The sequence below is a fragment of the Tursiops truncatus genome, chromosome 2 (assembly GCF_011762595.2).
Source record: "Tursiops truncatus isolate mTurTru1 chromosome 2, mTurTru1.mat.Y, whole genome shotgun sequence".
Lineage (NCBI taxonomy): Eukaryota > Metazoa > Chordata > Mammalia > Artiodactyla > Delphinidae > Tursiops > Tursiops truncatus.
Genome location: NC_047035.1, coordinates 1888984 through 1907605, shown reverse-complemented (window position 1 = coordinate 1907605; position 18622 = coordinate 1888984). Strand labels below are relative to the sequence as shown.

General features: G+C 42.9%; 1 protein-coding gene across 1 annotated transcript in view; it reads left to right on the top strand.

Moving 5' to 3' along the window:
• The window catches only part of TDRD9 (tudor domain containing 9), a 114385-nt gene that overhangs the window by 26752 nt on the left and 69011 nt on the right, over window positions 1-18622 (top strand). Inside the window, exons 6-8 of the mRNA XM_033850552.2 lie at window positions 3552-3632; window positions 7193-7357; window positions 12141-12244. Of these exons, the coding sequence (XP_033706443.1) occupies window positions 3552-3632; window positions 7193-7357; window positions 12141-12244 (350 nt within the window). The remainder of the gene's footprint in view (window positions 1-3551; window positions 3633-7192; window positions 7358-12140; window positions 12245-18622) is intronic.

Sequence of the window (18622 nt, the reverse complement as noted above, 5' to 3'; positions counted from 1 at the left end):
CCTTTTACAGGGAAAGGCTGCTGACCCTGGTTTAGAGTGTTAGCCACATCAGACAATTAAGAACTTTAATTGTCTGTAGGTATTTTTAGTGCCTTACAGATACTTTCCATCTAGTAAAACAAGGATAATAATATCTTTTAAGAAAATGAATAAAGTAAATAGATGATATTGATCTATTCATTTTTCTAACAAAATCTCTAATAAAGTATTGTGAACACTGTCTTTGTGCCAGTCTTAGCTTTCTCGACTTTCCTCAGTAAGGATGGAATATTTAATCGATTTTGATTTGATTCTATTCTGTTCTGTTTAGGCCGCGCCACGCGGCTTGTGGGATCTTAGTTCCCTGACCAGGGATTGAACCTGCGCCCTCTGCAGTGAGAATGCCGAGTCCTAACCGCTGGACCACCAGGGAATTCCCAATTTTGTTTATAGAGTTTTTTGAGGTGGGGAGATGCTGTGTTCAAACAGTTTTCCCAGGAGCTTTGGAAATGCCTCTACCCCAAACTCTTGAGTTTTAAACCTCATCAGTAATTATGCCTTGAGAAGCTTTACTTATTTCTTGTGGCGTTAGAAACATCAGCAAGTAAATAGGATTTGTGGGAGACTGTGAGGTGGGGCTGGAGTACCTGATGGAGGCTGGAATGAAACCCCCTGAGCAGCCCTTTAGGGAAAGGTCTCTCCATTCTCTTGATATGTTGTGTGATCAGTATAATACCAAAACATACTGCCAATGGAAATAATCAGTAAACAATCTATAATAGGAATACAAAAGAGTGTTATTTGAGCCAAACTGAGGACTATAGCCTGGGACACACAGATTAAAGAAGCACTTGAATTGGGTTCTGCTGGACTACAAAATGGGGGGCTTATAAAGGCAAAAACTGAAAAATATAAGTTGTTTGTTGAGAATTAGGATCGGAGCTGGAGAGAAATAAGGGTGCTAGTTAAGCAGGGATCCGTTGGGGTCTGGAATGGTTGCATAGTTACAAGCGGAGACCTTGAGACCATAATAAGGTTGCAGTCGGCAGCTGCCGGCGGATACTGTTTTGAGAATGGCTGGAGGTGTCCTTGAGTCTGATGCAGTTCAGAAAGTTCAGCTTCCAAGTGATGGAGGAGCGTGTCTGAAACCACATCCACAAGGGCCACCCGGCTCCATTTTGGATGCCTGAACCATAGTTACTCCATTTTTATGTTTCAGTGCATTCTCGTCGTTAATGGTTAAAGCAGATGCACGATGCCTGTGTGACAGGCCACAAAACAAGGCTGTTCTAATTAGCATAAAGTCCAAGCATGTCATGTATAAGCCAGAATGACTTCCCCATACCTTAATATGTGAAAATTTCTTCCATCGATACTGCAGGTAAAGCTGAATGGGTGCATTTACTAGCTTGTGTACCTTTACTTGGTTTTAAATTACTGTTGTTTGGGAGAGTAAAAGGTGGAAAATATGTTGTTATTCTTTGCAATACAGTGTGATGTGCAGTATGGTTCATAATTTTTCTTTATGACTTTTGGCAGTTTTGAGTGTCTTTAGGTAGTGATGAAATTCAAACTTAGGCAGTATGCCCAAAGGTGGTATTACACAGTCCACAGTAGCTACCGTTTGTTGTTGAGCCTTTTACTGAGGCCTCCAGATAGCATGGTGTTGCGGGGTAGTTCACTCCAGAGCTCTACTTCTCATGCCTCCATTCATTTCTGTAGATCCAGCAACTTTCTGACTGTGTTAGGAGGTATCTTTGCACACACACGCGTGAGTGGCGTGGACATGCCCGTGCACACTGCGTTACTGGGTGCATTCTTTCCTGAAGCTGTGTGATGGTAGCTGAGCACAGGTCAGCTACGCTGTGCAGGAGCTTGTCCTACAGGGACTGCCTCGCCACTTGGTGACACGAGCAGCTTCCTACTCTACCACCGTGTCCCCAGCGCCTCGTAGGTGTTCCAATAACTATTTGCTTAAAGAATTAATGGGTTGGATAGACCTGAAGTTTCAGTTTTACAAAGAATATTGTTCCTATTGTGCAGGATGATTTGAATTCCAAAAGAAATCTACGAAGTTGAAGGTGGCCAGGCAGTTGAAAATGGAATGATCATGTCCTTAAGTTCTTAGCTCTTGAAAAAGAATAAACTAGCTTCAGGTGAATCATTCGTTTAGTAAACATTTTTTGAGTACCTGCCTCATTAGGTGCTGAGGTTATAAAGATGCCGGAGTTGTAGTTTCCGCTCTTAGCCACTCTGCTGGGGAGACACATATCTACTGAGATATGTGTAATTATGGGCAACGGAGAAGGGCCTGGGGCAGGGAGAGGACTGTGGGCATCCTGGGATATAGGGGTGAGTGGGGTCCTCAGGGCCGGAGGGGGAGGCAGCCCGGCCTCCAGCAACTGGGAGAAGCCGGGTTGTGTGAAGTCAGAGCTCTGGAGGCTGTAGTGGTGGTGTGGAGGCCAGGGGAGTCTCAGCGCTAAGGAGAGGTCACTTTGGGGCCTGAGCACAGCCTTTATTTTTCTTTGTTAAGTACGCGAGGCAGGATGTTTGCATTGAGGAAGTGCTCTGGGGTTTGGTGATAGAATGAAATGAGAGTTAGATTAATAAGGTATCTGTTAGGGTTTCCAGCCGTTAGGCCAGAAGGTTAAATACTTTTCAGCTGCTGTTTTTTTCTTTTCTCTGTACTACTTTTGTCCATACCTGCTTCAGTGGGAAGTGCAGCCGGGAAGGAGCCGGCTAGAGAACAAACAATGGAGCCTTTCGCCTGGAGGAGAAGGGAGGCCCTCTTTCAGACTCAGCTAATCTCTCCACTTGGGCAGAGGAATGTCCCAGAGTAGAATCTGCTGTCCCCTTGTGCCTTGGGGAGCCCGACTAAGTGTAGAGAAACGGCCACACGTGACTTAGCCCTGGGTGTTGGCTGGTTCGGGACAGGCCCTCGGGGACCCGGCCTGGAGGGCGCTGCCTGAGCAGCAGGCCCCCGGGGGACCCCGCAGCCCCATTTCCCCGGGTGCTACTGCGGGGCTTCCGATTGCCCTCAGCTCTTCACCCAGCCCTGCGCTACCTGTTCTGACTGAGCCAGCTCTTCCGGAGCCCACCCTGTGAGCTCCAGCCTGCCAGGCAGGGGGCACTGCTGCCGGGGCATAGCCACCGCCCTGCACTCCCTTGCTGAAGTAGTAGCGTAAATATGCCCATGCAGAGGGGTGCTGTGGGCCGGGAGTGGCAGAGGGAGGCTGGTCTGCTGCTTCTCGGTGGTGGGATGCTTTGTGTTGTCGCAGTGGGCAGGGCTGAGAGCGGTAAACATTCCTCTGTCCAGATGCCAGTAGGGCCCTACAGAGAAGCACGGGCGCTGGGGGCGACAGTGACGCACACGCCCCTCGTGTGCTCTCTGGTTTGTGGGCCACCGTTCTTTGCTTCCTCTTAACCAGGAGTGATAGTTTCCTGAGGAACGGCGTTTAGCGCAGAGACTTAGTCCCCAGGCCCCTAGGCGCACCGTTGAACCCTTGCCCTCCAGTCACTCAGCGGTGACATGTGCCTTCCCACGTTGGGGGTGCCCCCTTTCTATTTTGCAGGTGCACGAGCGAACTGAAGAAATGGATTTCCTGTTGTTGGTCGTCCGCAAACTTCTAAGAACAAATTCACGTTTTGTGAAGGTAAAGTTGATTTCGTGAGTAACTGAAACATTTAGGGTTAAGATTTATTGTTTAGTTTTGTTTCTCTTTATTTTAATAGAAACTAGTTGTTCATTGTCTTGTGTAGTCCTCCAGATCTTGCTAGGAAGCTGGCTAAAGGGAGCTGTCGTATGATCAGACTATGGAGTACTCTTTGGTTATTATGTTGCATTAAATTGTGAAATATTCTCCAGGCTGCAGAAAATGATCTGATGATAGTTGACGCTAATGAAATGCTGGGTATTAGAGCACTGCTTTTGGTTGAATAGGTACCATAATCTGAAGGTATGTGACTATATCTGTAATCTCTGTTTTAAAAGTAGCACGGAGTCACATTGAAGTTTGAGAATAGTGATATGCACTGTTATTATAGGAGACTTGAGTTAGGAGCTAACTGGAAGTCCGTGGCAAAAATGGTAAACATTGCTTACATTCTGTTTGAGCAAAAAGGACAAAGAAGTGAACTAGGCCAAAATAGCAAAAGGTTTATAATTATTATGCAGTTTAGACATAGGTCAACCCAGCCATGCTAAGTAGGAGTCTTTCAGAAGCAGCAGTGATTGGGTGCATGTCATTCATTATATAAAGGAACTGTGGAAGGATTTGCTGTTACTGGAAAGCAGATGCCCTCTAAATCGTAACATATTTTGTCTTCAAGTGTTTCGTCTCTCTGTCCGTTCAGGGAGATGTTCCCACCCTGCCCCAAGGTGGGGACATCACCCTGAGGAGGCTCACAGTCTCACCTGGTGGGTGCTGACTAAATGGAACCTGAAATTTGCAATAAGTTGTCTTATTGCTTGAGATGACTATAAAATGAATGAGAGAATTTGGCTATTTCATTCCTTTTTCTGAATCTTAAAGATGACATTGAAGTTTGTTCAACAAGTCTGGACCTTTCTTTTTTTTTGTTTTTTGGCTGTGCCTTGGGGCATGTGGGATCTCAGTTTCCTGACCAGGGATTGAACCCATGCCCCCTGCATAGGAAATGTGGAGTCTTAACCACTGGACTGCCAAGGAAGTCCCCAGAATCTGGACCTTTCTTTTTTTTTTTTTAATAAATTTATTTATTTTTGCCTGCGTTGGGTCTTTGTTGCTGCACGTGGGCTTTCTCTAGTTGTGGTGAGCAGGGGCTATTCTTCGTTGTGGTGCGCGGGCTTCTCATTGCAGTGGCTTCTCTTGTTGTGGAGCACGGGCTCTAGGTGCATGGGCTTCAGTAGTTGTGGTTCACGGGCTCAGTAGTTGTGACTTGCAGGCTCTAGAGCACAGGCTCAGTAGTTGTGGCACATGGGTTTAGTTGCTTCACGGCATGTGGGATCTTCCCGGACCAGGGCTCGAACCTGTGTCCCCTGCATTGGCAGGCGGATTCTTAACCACTGCGCCACGAGGGAAGCCCCAAAATTCCTTTTTTCTTACTTTTTAGAAAGAGAGTGGCTGTCAGAGACTTAGATGCAGGAGCACAGGCAGATGGGCCTTCCAGTCCCCCCCTCCGCTCCCCACCCAAACCTTTAGAGGTCCCTGGCTTTGTGCCATCCCCCAGCCTGCTGACCCTGCTGTCACCGCTGGCTGACCAGACTCAGCCCAGGCCACCCTGGACAAGCAGGTGTCTTGGGCAGGCTGTTGAATGGTCTGTCTGGAGGAGAGGCTGAGAGCTGCTTGGGGGAGGGCGCACGACAGGGAAGTTGGTGGCAGCACGGAACCTCGTAGCTTTGAGCAGTCCAGATTTGACCTTTCGTCGCCTGCTGCCTCAGTAGAACAAAAGCCTTGCAGTTCCTTAGCCTCACTGTTCCTTGGTAGGTGGTTTAGAGAACATCTGCTGCAATGGGTGTGCCCCTTGGGGGCCACTCTTACACCCCAAGTGGTTTCTCAGAGCCTGCCTTCTAACCACAAGCATCTTGTCTCAGTGAGTTCTGGTCAGCAGGACTTTGACCTCTTGTATCTAACATTAGCTGGGAAAATGCAGACATTTTGTTTACCCAGTAAGTGTATTAATAATACCTGTGTAAAGTTTTTACTTTTCTGCTAAGATTTACACTTCAGAAACGTAGTAGGTAGTCAGTGGTCAGCAGATAGCTGTGTTTACCTCCTGCTTAGCATTTTGGAGACTGGTGGATGGCACAGACCCTTTGTAACGCTGCCACCTTCTCCAGGGCACAGCTGATGGGCTGTGGATGCTGCCTCTGGTATTCATGGCTGAGTTTCTTAAGGATGTCATCCCATATTTGCTTTTTGGCAAAACTGAAACCTGTGGTGAGTCCCTGGGCCTCTGCTGTCCCACTTGGTCTGGACTGGTTCCCCTGGGCTGCTGCACAGCGGCCGTCCTGGGGCTTCTCCAGTTTCTCGGCTTAGAGTCAAGGTTTTATGGGCCCCTTTTCTTCCTCTTTCATGCCTTTTTTTTAAAAGAGCTTTTTTATATTTTTAATAAATTTATTTTATTTATTTATTTTTGTCTGCGTTGGGTCTTCGTTGCTGCGCGTGGGCTTTTTCTAGTTCCAGCGAGCAGGGGTTACTCTTTGTTGCGGTGTGCCGTCTTCTCATTGCAGTGGCTTCTCGTTGCGGAGCACAGGCTCTAGGCATGTGGGCTTCAGTAGTTGTGGCACGTGGGCTCAGTAGTTGTGGCTCGTGGGCTCAGTAGTTGTGGCTTGCAGGCTCCAGAGCGCAGGCTCTGTTGTGGCACATGGGATTCGTTGCTCTGCGGCATGTGGGATCTTCCCGGACCAGGGCTCGAACCCGTGTCCCCTACATTGGCAAGCAGATTCTTAATCACTGCACCACCAGGGAAGCCCTCTCTTTGGTGCTTTTTACGCCCTCATTTTTCTGGAGCATAACATCTAGTAGCTTATTCTGTCTTAAGTTAGCTTTCTTTTTTTTTTTTTAGCTGTAGCTTTTTTTTTTTTTAATAAATTATTTTATTTATTTTATTTTCGGCTGCGTTGGGTCTTCGTTGCTGCACGCGGGCTTTCTCTAGTTGTGGCGAGCGGGGGCTACTCTTTGTTGCGGTGCATGGGCTTCTCATTGCAGTGGCTTCTCTTGCTGTGGAGCACGGGCTCTAGGTGCGCAGGCTTCAGTAGTTGTGGCATGTGGGCTCAGTAGCTGTGGCTCACGGGCTCTAGAGCGCAGGCTCAGTAGTTGTGGCGCACGGGTTTAGTTGCTCCACGGCATGTGGGATCTTCCGGACCAGGGCTCGAACCTGTGTCCCCTGCATTGGCAGGTGGATTCTTAACCACTGCACCATCAGGGAAGCCCTTAAGTTAGCTTTCTGATGCAAAGTGTCCTTTTACGTTAATGGTTGTAATTTAGCATAATTGGAGAAATGTAGTTTCTCACTTGATAAAGCAATTGATGAGAAATTTAAAAGTTGGCATCTCTGAGCATTCTTTAAACTGTAATAATTTGAATTACACTGGAGATCAAATTGAAGTATTCAGTTAAAGTTTTGAAAATTATTAAAACAGAAGACAAGCCTAGAATTGTAAAAGTATTTCATTTCAGTTATTATTATCATCATCATTTTGTCTGTTTTAATGGTTTTTCTTACTCTGTAGGTAGTCCTGATGTCAGCCACCATCAACTGTAAAGAGTTTGCAGATTACTTTGCTGTTCCTGTTCAGAACAAGGTGAACCCTGCTTATATTTTTGAAGTAGAAGGAAAGCCCTATGCAGTTGAGGAGTATTATCTTAATGATTTGGAGCACGTTCATCATAGCAGGGTATGTTGGAATGCATTGTTTCTTTCACAGTGAATGTACTTTTGTATTTGATCACACCTGCATTTATTAGCTACAATTGAAAGGCTCTTTTGGAGCTTAAAATTGGAGCAGAGAGATGGTGTGGGATGGGGCTGGAGAAGAATAAGAGGAAGGAAGCTCCGGGGTTTGTTGTCATAAACGTGAGCATGATAAGCACTCTGTGTGTCCCGGTGAAATTTATTCAAACTGCTTTTGTACTTTATTGATGTTGAAGAAAAAAATGTCAGCTTTTGGTCAGCTACAAAATTGCAGATTCAGCTGAGGGTAGGAGGTAATTTTATTTCTGTTAAATTAAATTTTCTAATGTAAGTTGTATTGCTCTAAACTGAAGGAGGATTGCATTGTCGGAACAGTGTGTGATAACATATTCTTATGAAAAGTTGCAGTTGATTTACAGTTGTTTTCACGTGGGTAATACATTTATAGGATTTGAAGATCGAAGAGTATATGTAGGTATAAAATATCTCCTTCCTACTCCTGTCCATTGTCTGCCCAGTTCCCCCACTAAATTATTGTCATTAATTTCTCTGGATCTTTCCATATTTACAAGCAAATATGGATGTATTGTTTCTCTTTTTTACAGAATGATAGCATTCTATGTGCATCTTGTTTTTTTTTTCACTTACCTTTTCACATTTTTTACATGTCATATAGTTTCTTCACTCCCTTTTTAGAGCTACATAACATTCTTTTATGTGAATATAAATATTATTCTTTTTTTAAAATTGAAGTATGGTTGATTTACAATGTTGTGTTAGTTTCTGGTGTGCAAAGTGATTCGGTTATATATATATTGTGTGTGTATATATATTCTTTTTCATATTCTTTTCCATTATGGTTTATTACAGGGTCTTGAATATAGTTCCCTGTGCTATACAGTAGGACCTTAACTGTTTATGTATTTTATATGTAGTAGTTGGTATCTGCTAATCCCAAACTCCTAATTTATCTCTCCCCCACCCGTTTTCCCCTTTCATAACCAGAAGTTTGTTTTCTATGTCTCTGAGTCTTTTTGCAAATAAGTTCATTTGTATCATATTTTAGATTCCACATGTAAGAGATACCATATGGTATTTGTCTTTCTCTGTCTGACTTACTTCACTTAGTATGATAATCTCTAGGTCCATCCATGTTGCTGCAAATGGCATTATTTCATTCTTTTCTATGGCTGAGTAGTGTTCCATTGTGTATATGTACCGCATCTTCTTTACCCATTCATCTGTCGATGGACATTTAGGTTGCTTCTGTGCCTTGGCTATTGTGAATAGTGCTGCTATGAACGTTGGGGTGCATGTAGTAAAGATTATTCTTTATTTAACTAATCTCCAGTGTTTCTTGTCTTTTTCTGCTCTAGGATCCCACATTGTGTTTAGCTGTCATGTCTCCTTAGGTTCCCCTGGGCTGTGACAGTTTCTCAGACTTCTCTTATTTTTGATGACCTTGATGATTTTTAGGAGAACTGGCCAGGTATTTTGTAGGATGCCCCATTACTGGAATTTTTCTGGTGTTTTTCTCATGATTAGACCGGGGCTGTGAATTTGGGGGAGGAAGAGCACCGGGGTGAAGTTGTTTCATCACATAATGACCAGCAGCACGGCTCATCGCTGGTGACAGGCCTTATCTCCTGGCCCCGGTTGTGGTTACCAGGTTTCTCCCTTGTAACGTTACTCTGCCCTCCTTTTCTTTTTCCATATATATGTATGTGTGTGTGTGTATGTATACCCCCCCCAAGGTTATGAACAGAGTAAGGAGACACATTCTTTCCTTTTCTTACTGGACTCCGTGGTAGGAAACAAGTCTCTCTAAGTGCAGCCCGTATTCAAGGTGGAGGGGAGAGGGCCCGTATTTATAACATTTAACCATTGTGCCTTGTCTGACCCATTTTGGAATATGAGAGTAATAATGCTTTACTAGTCTTTTCACCTGGCCAATGTCTGATTGACTTCTGTTGATGTGTATTTTGTGTTTGATTCCTTGTGGATATGCTGAGGAGTGGGGTCTGGCCTGGGCACGTGCCCTGAGCCCGTGTAGGCCCTGGCAACAGATGGGTGCATTGTGTTCACCTGCTAGAGGACATCTGGCCCCAGCGCTGTTTACCGTATGTCCTGATCGGTGTCACTTAGGGTTTCAGTGAACCGATACTCAAGATTTAACTCTGTATTAATTTTAAGCCTTACAGAAAAGGTGCTTTATGTAGATTCTATTATAATTTTTGGAGTCAGAGGGCCTTTGTTAAAATCAGTTTTATTACCGTGATTAGTCGTGCTGTCATGTGATTACTCAGCACGCTGTCTCGTGTTGCGAGGGAGAAGGTCCTCCTCCTCCAGAGCAGCGGCCTCTCCACCCTGTGGTTGTCTCATACCTTCCCACCTCCTTAGGGGCCTCGTCTGATTCACTGCCCTCCTCTCTGTGTCTTTCCTAGCATCTTGTCCACATTTAAACGGCACTGAGTCTCTTTCATCTTAAGAGACACCCACGTTAGGTGCACTGTTTCTCATAGCTTTTGCCAGACTCTGAACTCCCAGTGCCCGCTTCTCCCCCCTCCCCCCACTCACTGCCACCTCTCAGCCAGGACTGCACCCCACAGTGTCACAGGTAGCCACCTCGTGAGGTCCAGAGCACTCGGCCCTACACCCCCTGAGCTCTCGCTAATATTTGACCCTGTTGGCCACTTTGATTTTCTTGAAACTCACCATTCCCCTGGGTCCCATGATGCCCTCCTGGTCTTTCTGTTACCAACTCTGGCTGTTACTTTCAGTGTCCTTTGAAGAGCCCTTTTCATGCTTCATTTTCAACTTTTTTTTTAATTGCCAAAAAACCCTCACAAAACCTGCCCGTAGGAAAGGACATAAAATGTAATCGCGAACTGGGATAAATTGTGGCCCCCCGTGATCTGCAGCCTGGTCCAGCAGCAGCGCATGGCCCACTCCCCAGGCCTCCCCGTGGGTTCTTTTCGGAGCACACTCCACCACCCTAGAGCATCACCGTTCTGTAATTCTGCTTGATTTTGCTGTAATCCATTTGAAGGGGAATTGGGAGGATGGTGTAGGACGGGTTGCTTCCCGGACAGGCTGGTTGGCCTGGGCGAGGCCGACTGGGATGGAGGCAGACAGGCAGGGCTCCAGGGCCTCAGCTTGGAACAGAAACACCATGGTCGCTGAACACTGGGCACCGGTGGGTGGGCTGACTGGAGCCACCCTGGCCCCGCCTCTGTGAATAGCAGCGCTTCCCTCCACAGTCCCGCTCCTGACTGAGCATGCCCTCTGCAGTGCACTTCACTCCACTGCCTGCCCACACCGTGCTCTCCGGGAATGCGGAGGCTTGTCTGTCGTGCCTCCTCCTGGTTTCCTCTCCGCAAACAGAAGGGGATGGGTTCAACAGGTCGATGGGTGGGCTGTGACTAGTGTATGTCCTTTGTCACCTGTGTCAAGGCTGGCTTGGAGAAAGCAGGGCTATGTTTGGTATCTTAGCAGTGTGTTCAAAAAATATTCTCTAGGCTTGGATTCTAGAACTCAGTGAAATCACTTGTGAACTGATGTCATGCTTTTCCCACAACCTGTTTGTAGGAAAACAATTCTAGATGGATTTGGATCTACTGTTGGAGTTTGTGAAAAGTATACCTTTCCTTCTATTTCTTTTTTGTCTGGTTGTGTTATGGTAAATACTGGTTATTGTTTGGGTAAAGTAGCAAATTATTTAAAGGTTGAACGTCAAGAATGCTTATTCAAAATTATTGATTAAATAAGAGTCAATTTGTCATATTTATATTAGTAGAATTGTAATTTTAATGAAACATGGATTATTTGAATACTAGCTGACTTAATTTACTCTAAGTAAAAAATTAAGTAAGCTGACTTAATTTACTCTAAGTAAAACTCCTTGGAAAAGGAGTTTCTCCTGAAGTCTTCTGATCTGTTTTTCACAAAATCAAATGTTGTGTCTTTCATACAGTACTTGATAAGTAAAATTATTAAATAAACAAAATAAACAAAAATATTCTTGGTGAAAAAACTCAGTATGGCTATGAAATAGATTTTATGGCAACAATGACATAACCTAATGCTGGATATTCTGGAGAGATATGCAGTGATGGCCTTGGTCCTATGAACACTCTCAGCTCAGACTGGTAATTCTAACCCCACCAGGGAGTCTGTGGATGTGGTTGAAGCCCAGTGTTCCAGAGAAGCACCTGAAGGGCAAGTTTAAAGGAACTGGCCTCCATGTGGCTTTGTTTTAATACACAATTAAAAGTAGTCTAGGGACCCCCTCAAAAAGCTTGGTAGCTATAATATGACATGGTTATATTATTACTGTAAATTGGCAGATACAGACGGGCTGTTGCCTTCTCCCAGTACTTGTGATTTTTAGGGCTACTTTCCACATGATGCTGTTGCAGCCCTCAGGCGCTCTGAGGTCAAGGGCATGAGCACTGCCTCTGACCAGAAGCTCTTCCTGGCTCCACCGGCATTGGGAGCAACTTTTTCTTTGTTTTCGGAATAGATTTCCCACCAGAGGTCTCACTTCTGTACGTGTGGACCCTGACTCCTCCGTTGCTCCTGCGACGTGTGTGCTGTGAGTGTCGGGGCCTTGAGAAGGGCTTGACGCTTAGCATTCACCAGATACTGGCTGCAAACGATGCCATGTTGGTTCGGGGTATTTGTTACGGTGGTAAACTCGCGGGTCACCCATCCAACACGAGTTTCCTTGGTGATCCTGTTTTGGCTTTTCCTCTTCCTCTTTCTAGCTTTCTCCTCACCTCTTGGAGGAGCCAGTGATAACCAAGGACATCTATGAAGTCGCTGTCTCCCTCATTCAGATGTTTGATGACTTGGACATGAAGGAGAGTGGGTAAGAGGTGCTCTACGTGGCAGTGTACTTGAATGTATCTGAGAATTAAGAAATCTTTATTCTTTCTGAAGCTTTTTACTGTTTTTATAATAGTAACTGTAGATACTGTTTCAGTAGTCACTGTGTATATTTTAAAATAATGTCAGTATCTTGCAAATTTTTTTACTGGAAACTTCTATTTTAAAGTAGTTAAAATCATGCTAAGAACAGTTTAGGACTGACTGTGTTTAAAGCTAGAAACTGCAGCCTGAAGATAGAATAGTTTTTCCAGACACGCAGAAGTCATGTCAGGGCTTCCCTGGTGGCGCGGTGGTTGGGAATCTGCCTGCCAGTGCAGGGGACATGGGTTCGAGCCCTGGTCCAGGAAGATCTCACATGGCGCGGAGCAACTAAGCCCGTGTGCCACAACTACTGAGCCTGTGCTCTAAAGCCTGCAAGCCACAACTACTGAGCCCATGTGCCACAACTACTGAAGCCCGGGTGCCTAGAGCCCATGCTCTGCAGCAAGAGAAGCCATTGCAATGAGAAGCCTGTGCACCGCAACGAAGAGTAGCCCCTGCTCACTGCAACTAGAGAAAGCCCACGTGCAGCAACGAAGACCCAACACAGGCAAAAGCTAATTAATTAATTAAAAAGTAGAAAGATAAAACCAAAAGCTAATAAAAATCTTAAAAAAAAAAAAGGAAGTCATGTCAGTCAAGCCACTCACAGTCCTAAGGTAAAACTCAAACGACCACATTAGGAGAAACTGTTGAAAGCCTTTCTTTGCCTTTGTTTCCATTTACTGTAAAGATATATTCCCGATTCTAAGCAGTCTCCCATTGTAATCCAGACGTTTTTTCATTTAGCTGGCTCTTTGAAACCTAGAACATATTTATTTTCCCTTAAGGACAATTTTAGATTCCAAGTGGTAGTTAGAGTCTTAATTTTCAAAATATTATGCCATATTAAGACCTTTTACTGTGCTCATTTTGCTACAGCTCATAAATGCCATTTATATATTGGGACAACAAACAGAATATAGATTCCACCTCCTCATAGTAACCAGCACTCGGTTGCTGGGAAAGCTGTTCTCTTATAGGCCCTAGACACACACAGACATGGTATTTCTCTTCTTTTAGTTGTTAGTTGTGTAATGTAAACATACAGAAAGTGTCAAGGTATCCACTGTCTTTAGTTCCTCCTCAAGGTATTCATTGTCTTACATTCCTGGTGAACAGTACCTTGCAGTGAGGTGCCTGTATTCTGCGCCTTCAGAATAGATTTCCTGCCAGACATTTCACTTTTGTGTGTTCGGATTCTGACTCCCCCGTTTCTCCAGTGCCGGGGTCAGGGATGTGCCAGGACCTCCATGTGTCTGGGGCCTTGAGTAGTGCTTGACACATGAGTTGGAAAATCCAAGTTACATGCAGCTCTGTTTTTAAGCTCCCACAATTTTTTTGTTTTTTTTAATATGATCAGTGTGTTTAGCTTTACTCAGATATATATCATTTTATTCATCAGTTTCATCTTAGACTTTCCTTTTTTTACCTTTTCTAATTTCTTAAGTAACTTTATTGAGGTATAATTTACATATATTAAATATACCCATTTTTATTGTCTTTCAATATTTTGTGATATTTTCCCATAATATTCTGGCTTCTCTTATTATGGTGAGAGGTTACCTTTTGGTTCAGCTGTTCCTTGTCGGTAAATCTGCCTTTGCCTGGTTAACTTTCAGCCTCCTTCCTTGTCTTTGTCCTGTGGTTTGACTGCTGTGAATAGGTGTGGCAGTCTTTTCATTGATCTTGCTTGAGGCTCAGTGGACTCAGGGAGTCTGAATGGTGGTGGCTTGGGTGTTGCCCAGCAACCTTTCATCCAGTAGTATCCACTGATGCTCTCTCCTGAGTCATTGGTACAATAGTGAGGTTCTGATTTTATCACTTGTTCTTATTATTCTCTGAGATTGTTCTATAAAGAGGAATTTTCCTTTTATTACCTTGCCTCTTTTCTCCTTATCTTTCTCTCTTTTCATGTCACAGTGGACTTATGGATTTTTTTTTTGTTTTAAATAGATTTTATTTTTTAGAGCAGTTTTAGGTTCAAGGCAAAATTGAGCAGAAAGTACAAACAGTTCCTGTGTACCCCCTCTCCTACAGATGCACAGCCTCCCCTCCTATCAAGTCTCCTACCAGAGTAGCACATTTGTTACAATTGACACATCATTATCACTCAGAGACTATAGTTTAGGGTTCACTCTTAACCCTAAAGATTCCTAGAAATCCTCTGTGCTTGACCTGTTCATCCCTTCCTCCTCCATAACCTCTGGCAATCACTGACCTTTTACTGTCTCCATGGTTTTGCCTTTTCCAGAATGTCATAGAGTTGGAATCGTACATATTGCAGCTTTCAGATTGGCTTCTTTCACTTAGAAATAAGCGGTTAAAGTTCCTCCATGTCCTTTCAGGGCTTTTTAGTGCTGAATCATATTTCGTCATCTGGATGCACCACAGTCTGTTTACCTGTTCACCTACTGAAGGACATCTTGGTTGCTTTCAAGTTTTGGCAATTGTGAATAAAGCCACTGTAAACATCCAAGTGCAGGTTTTTGTGTGGATGTAAGTTTTCATTTCATTTGAGTAAATACCAACGAGTGCATTTGTTAGATCATATGGTAAGAGTATGTTTAGTTTTGTAAGAAACTGCGAAATTGTGCTCCGAAGTGGCTGCACCGTTTTGCATTCCCACCAGCAATGAACAAGAGTTCCTGTTGCTCCACATCCTCGCCAGCCTTTGGTGCTGTCAGTGTTCTGACAGTTCTAATAGGTATGCAGTGGTATCTTGTTTTAATTTGCATTTCCCTGATGACATATGTTGTGGAGCATCTTTTCATAGGTTTATTTGGCATCTGTGTGTCTTATTTGGTGATGTGTCTTTTCAGGGCTTTTGCCCATTTTTTACTTAGATTGTTCATATTCTTATTGCTGAGTTCTAAAAGCATTATATATATATTTAGGATAACAGGTCTTTTTATCATATACGTGTTTTGCAAATGCTTCCTCTTGGTCTGTGGTTTGTCTTCTCATTCTCTTGAGACTCATGGATTTTATTTATTTAAAGTGTCAAAGTTAATCAGTTTTATTTTTTTAACAGTCAGTTGTCCAAAATTTGGCCAGTGGGAGCCTTTGGTAAGTTGGCTCCTGTATTATTTGACGTGACTTCCTTAGTTTTGGGGCATTTATTTGCTTTCTGGCACAAGGTGTTCCAAGCCATTCATCTTGTTCTTTCCCTGCACTAGACCAAGAATCATTTCTCCAAGGAACTGATTCTTGTAGTGAGGAATGTTTTTAGAAAACAGGATTTGGATTCTAAATGTGCTCATTGCTACTGGGGTGTCTGTCATTGCTTCTAAGTCTTTTCAGTGGCTGTAGCTGGAAATGTATTATTTATTTATTTTATTGAAGTATAGTTGATTTACAATGTTGTGTTAGTTCCAGGTGTACAGCAAAGGGATTCGTGTATATATATATATATTCTTTTTCAGATTCTTCTCAATTATAGGTTATATTCCACTGGAGTAATATTTCATTGTATATATATGTACCACATCTTCTTTATCTGTTCATCTGTCAGTGGACATTTAGGTTGTTTCCATGTCTTGGCTATTTGAGTAGTCTGCTGTGAACATAGGGGTGCATGTATCTTTTTGAGTTATAGTTTTGTCTGGATATATGCCCAGGAGTGGGATTGCTCTATCATATGGTAATTCTATTTTTAGTTATTGAAGGAACCTCCATACTCTTCTCCATAGTGGCTGCATCAACTTACATTCCCATTAACAGTGTAAGAGGGTTCCCTTTTCTCCACACCCTCTCCAGCATTTGTTATTTGTAGACTTTTTAATGATGGCCATTCTGACTGGTGTGAGGTGGTACCTCATTGTAGTTTTGACTTGCATTTCTCTAATAATTAGCAATGTTGAACATTTTTTCATGTGCCTGTTGCCCATCTGTATGTCTTCTTTGGAAAAATGTCTATTTGGAAATGTCTATTTCTGCCCATTTTTTGTTTTTTGTTGTTAGTAATTTATTTTAACTGTCATACATGAAATGATATTTAAACTCAAATTTAATGTTGTTCTTTTCTTAGCTTTTCTTCTATATGTTTGCTGCTGAACCAAACTCGGGTCTGCTCACCCACGTGCAGTAAAGCCAGCCTGCTGACGCTGGCTGTGGTGAAGGAGAGTGCAGGGTTTATTGCAGGTGCCAAGCACGGAGTACAGGCAGCTCACGCTCAAAAAGCCCGAACTCCTTGAAAGCCTTTAAAGGCTTTTAAAGACAGGGTGAGGGAGGGTTGTGGGGTGCCTGATCAGCTCGTGGACGCTCGTCTGATTGGTTGTTGATGAGGTAATCGCGAGTCAACATCCTCAGCCTTCTGGTTCCAACTGGTCTGGGGTCTACAGGCTTGTGGTCACCATGCAGTTAACTTTTTCCACCTGGTGGGGGTTTCAGTATCTGCAAAACAGCTCAAAGGATGTGGCTCAGAATAGTACCTATTGCCCTTGAGGAGGAACTAAAGGTCCTTGACTTTGTTTAATGGCTAAACTATTATTATTTTGTCTTGCTTGACTGTTTTCCTTTGTTTCTGCATTTTTTCACTTCTCTGATTAAATTTGCTCTTTGGAACTCTCGGAAGGCCTAGGAGGCTAAAGTTTTTCTACAAATAAGAGGAAGGTGGAGGACATGGTGTGTGTGGGGGGTGGTTTCTGTCCTGGGAAGGCCCCATAGGGTCCTGCTTGATTACATTTTTAGTGCTTTTCTTAAACACCAAAACTTTTGGTTGCTAAAACATTATTTACTTATTTGTTTTCCCCCATAATATAATAAAAAATAGTTTAACAAGTAAATAGTGATAGTCCTTCTAAAACTAAACCTGTGAGTGAAGTATAAAACTGCTTTGCTGTTCCTTTTGTTCTTAGAATATATCCCACTGGATATACAGTCAGAGAGAGCTGTTCTCAAATATTACTTTAAATAATAATTCTGTTTGGTAATCAGTTTATTTTACACCTAGGTTCATTTGTTTATTAGTTGCCTATTTAAAACATTTTAAAGAACTCTATTTTAATTGATTATTTGCCATAATTTCCTTCCTTCCACTTTTTTGGTTTACTTTGTTACTGTTTTTTAACTATTAAATTGATTGTTATTTTAGTTTCATCCTTTTATTTTATTGATAGAAGTATTTAATCCATGAATTTTTATTTGGTGACTTCTGTGATTGATAGAAGTATTTAATTGATAGAAGTATTTAATTGATAGAAGTATTTAATCCATGAATTTTTATTTGGTGACTTCTGTGATTGTATCCCATATGTTCTGATATATAGTGTTTTTGTTATTATTTTTGAGACAGTCTCAATTTTGGCTTATATTTCCCCTTTGACCCAAGAGAAATTTAAATTTTTTTGATAAAAGGGCCTTTAAGCACTTTTTACTAATAATGTCAAGTTTGATGGAATTGTTATCATAAAATATTATTTGTATTATTTTTGCTTCATGGAACTGAAGTGTTTTTTTTCCTGTGATCCAGCACATGGTCAGTTGTCATGAATATTCTGCATGCCCTTGAAATGACAATTTTTATTATCAGAGTGAAAAGTTTGACATATGGTCATAAGTTGCACACTATCCATTATGTTGTTAGCTTTTTAAATTTATTTATTTTTTTAGAATTTTTTTTTGATGTGGACCATGTTTTAAAGTCTTTATTGAATTTGTTACAATACCGCTTCTGCTTTATGTTTTGGTTTTTTGGCCCCAAGGCATGTGGGATCTCAGCTCCCCGACCAGGGATCAAACCAGCACCCCCTGCATTGGAAGGCGAAGTCTTAACCACTGGACCGCCAGGGAGGTCCCTAAATTTATTTTTTGACCTTTGGAATGGTTGTGGAATGAGACTGGTGTGTGAAGTCTCCTCTTATTAGTGTATTTCTGTTTCTGCCTTCATCATGTGTGGTTTCTGCTTTGTGAAGAGGGCTGCTCCAGTCTTTTGCTGCTAGATACTCATAACTGTCACAGTGTCGTGAACTATGGCCTTCTGCATTATACTGTGCCCTTCTTTGCCTTGCTTAATACTGTGGAGTCTGAATTCTACTTTGTCATATATCAAGATTGCAACTCTTGCTTTCTTTTGTTTGTCTTTACCTCTAAAATCTTTGCCATCCATTTGTTTTCATTTTCTGAATTGCTTAGTGTCTAAGTGTGAGTTTTGCGTATAGCATAGAGTTGGTTTTGCTTTGTGAGCTACTTGAAAATCTTTTTCTTTTGCTCATTGGCTTCAGCCATCCAGGCTTACTGATGTATGACTCATGTGTTCAGCCTCAGATATGTCATATTT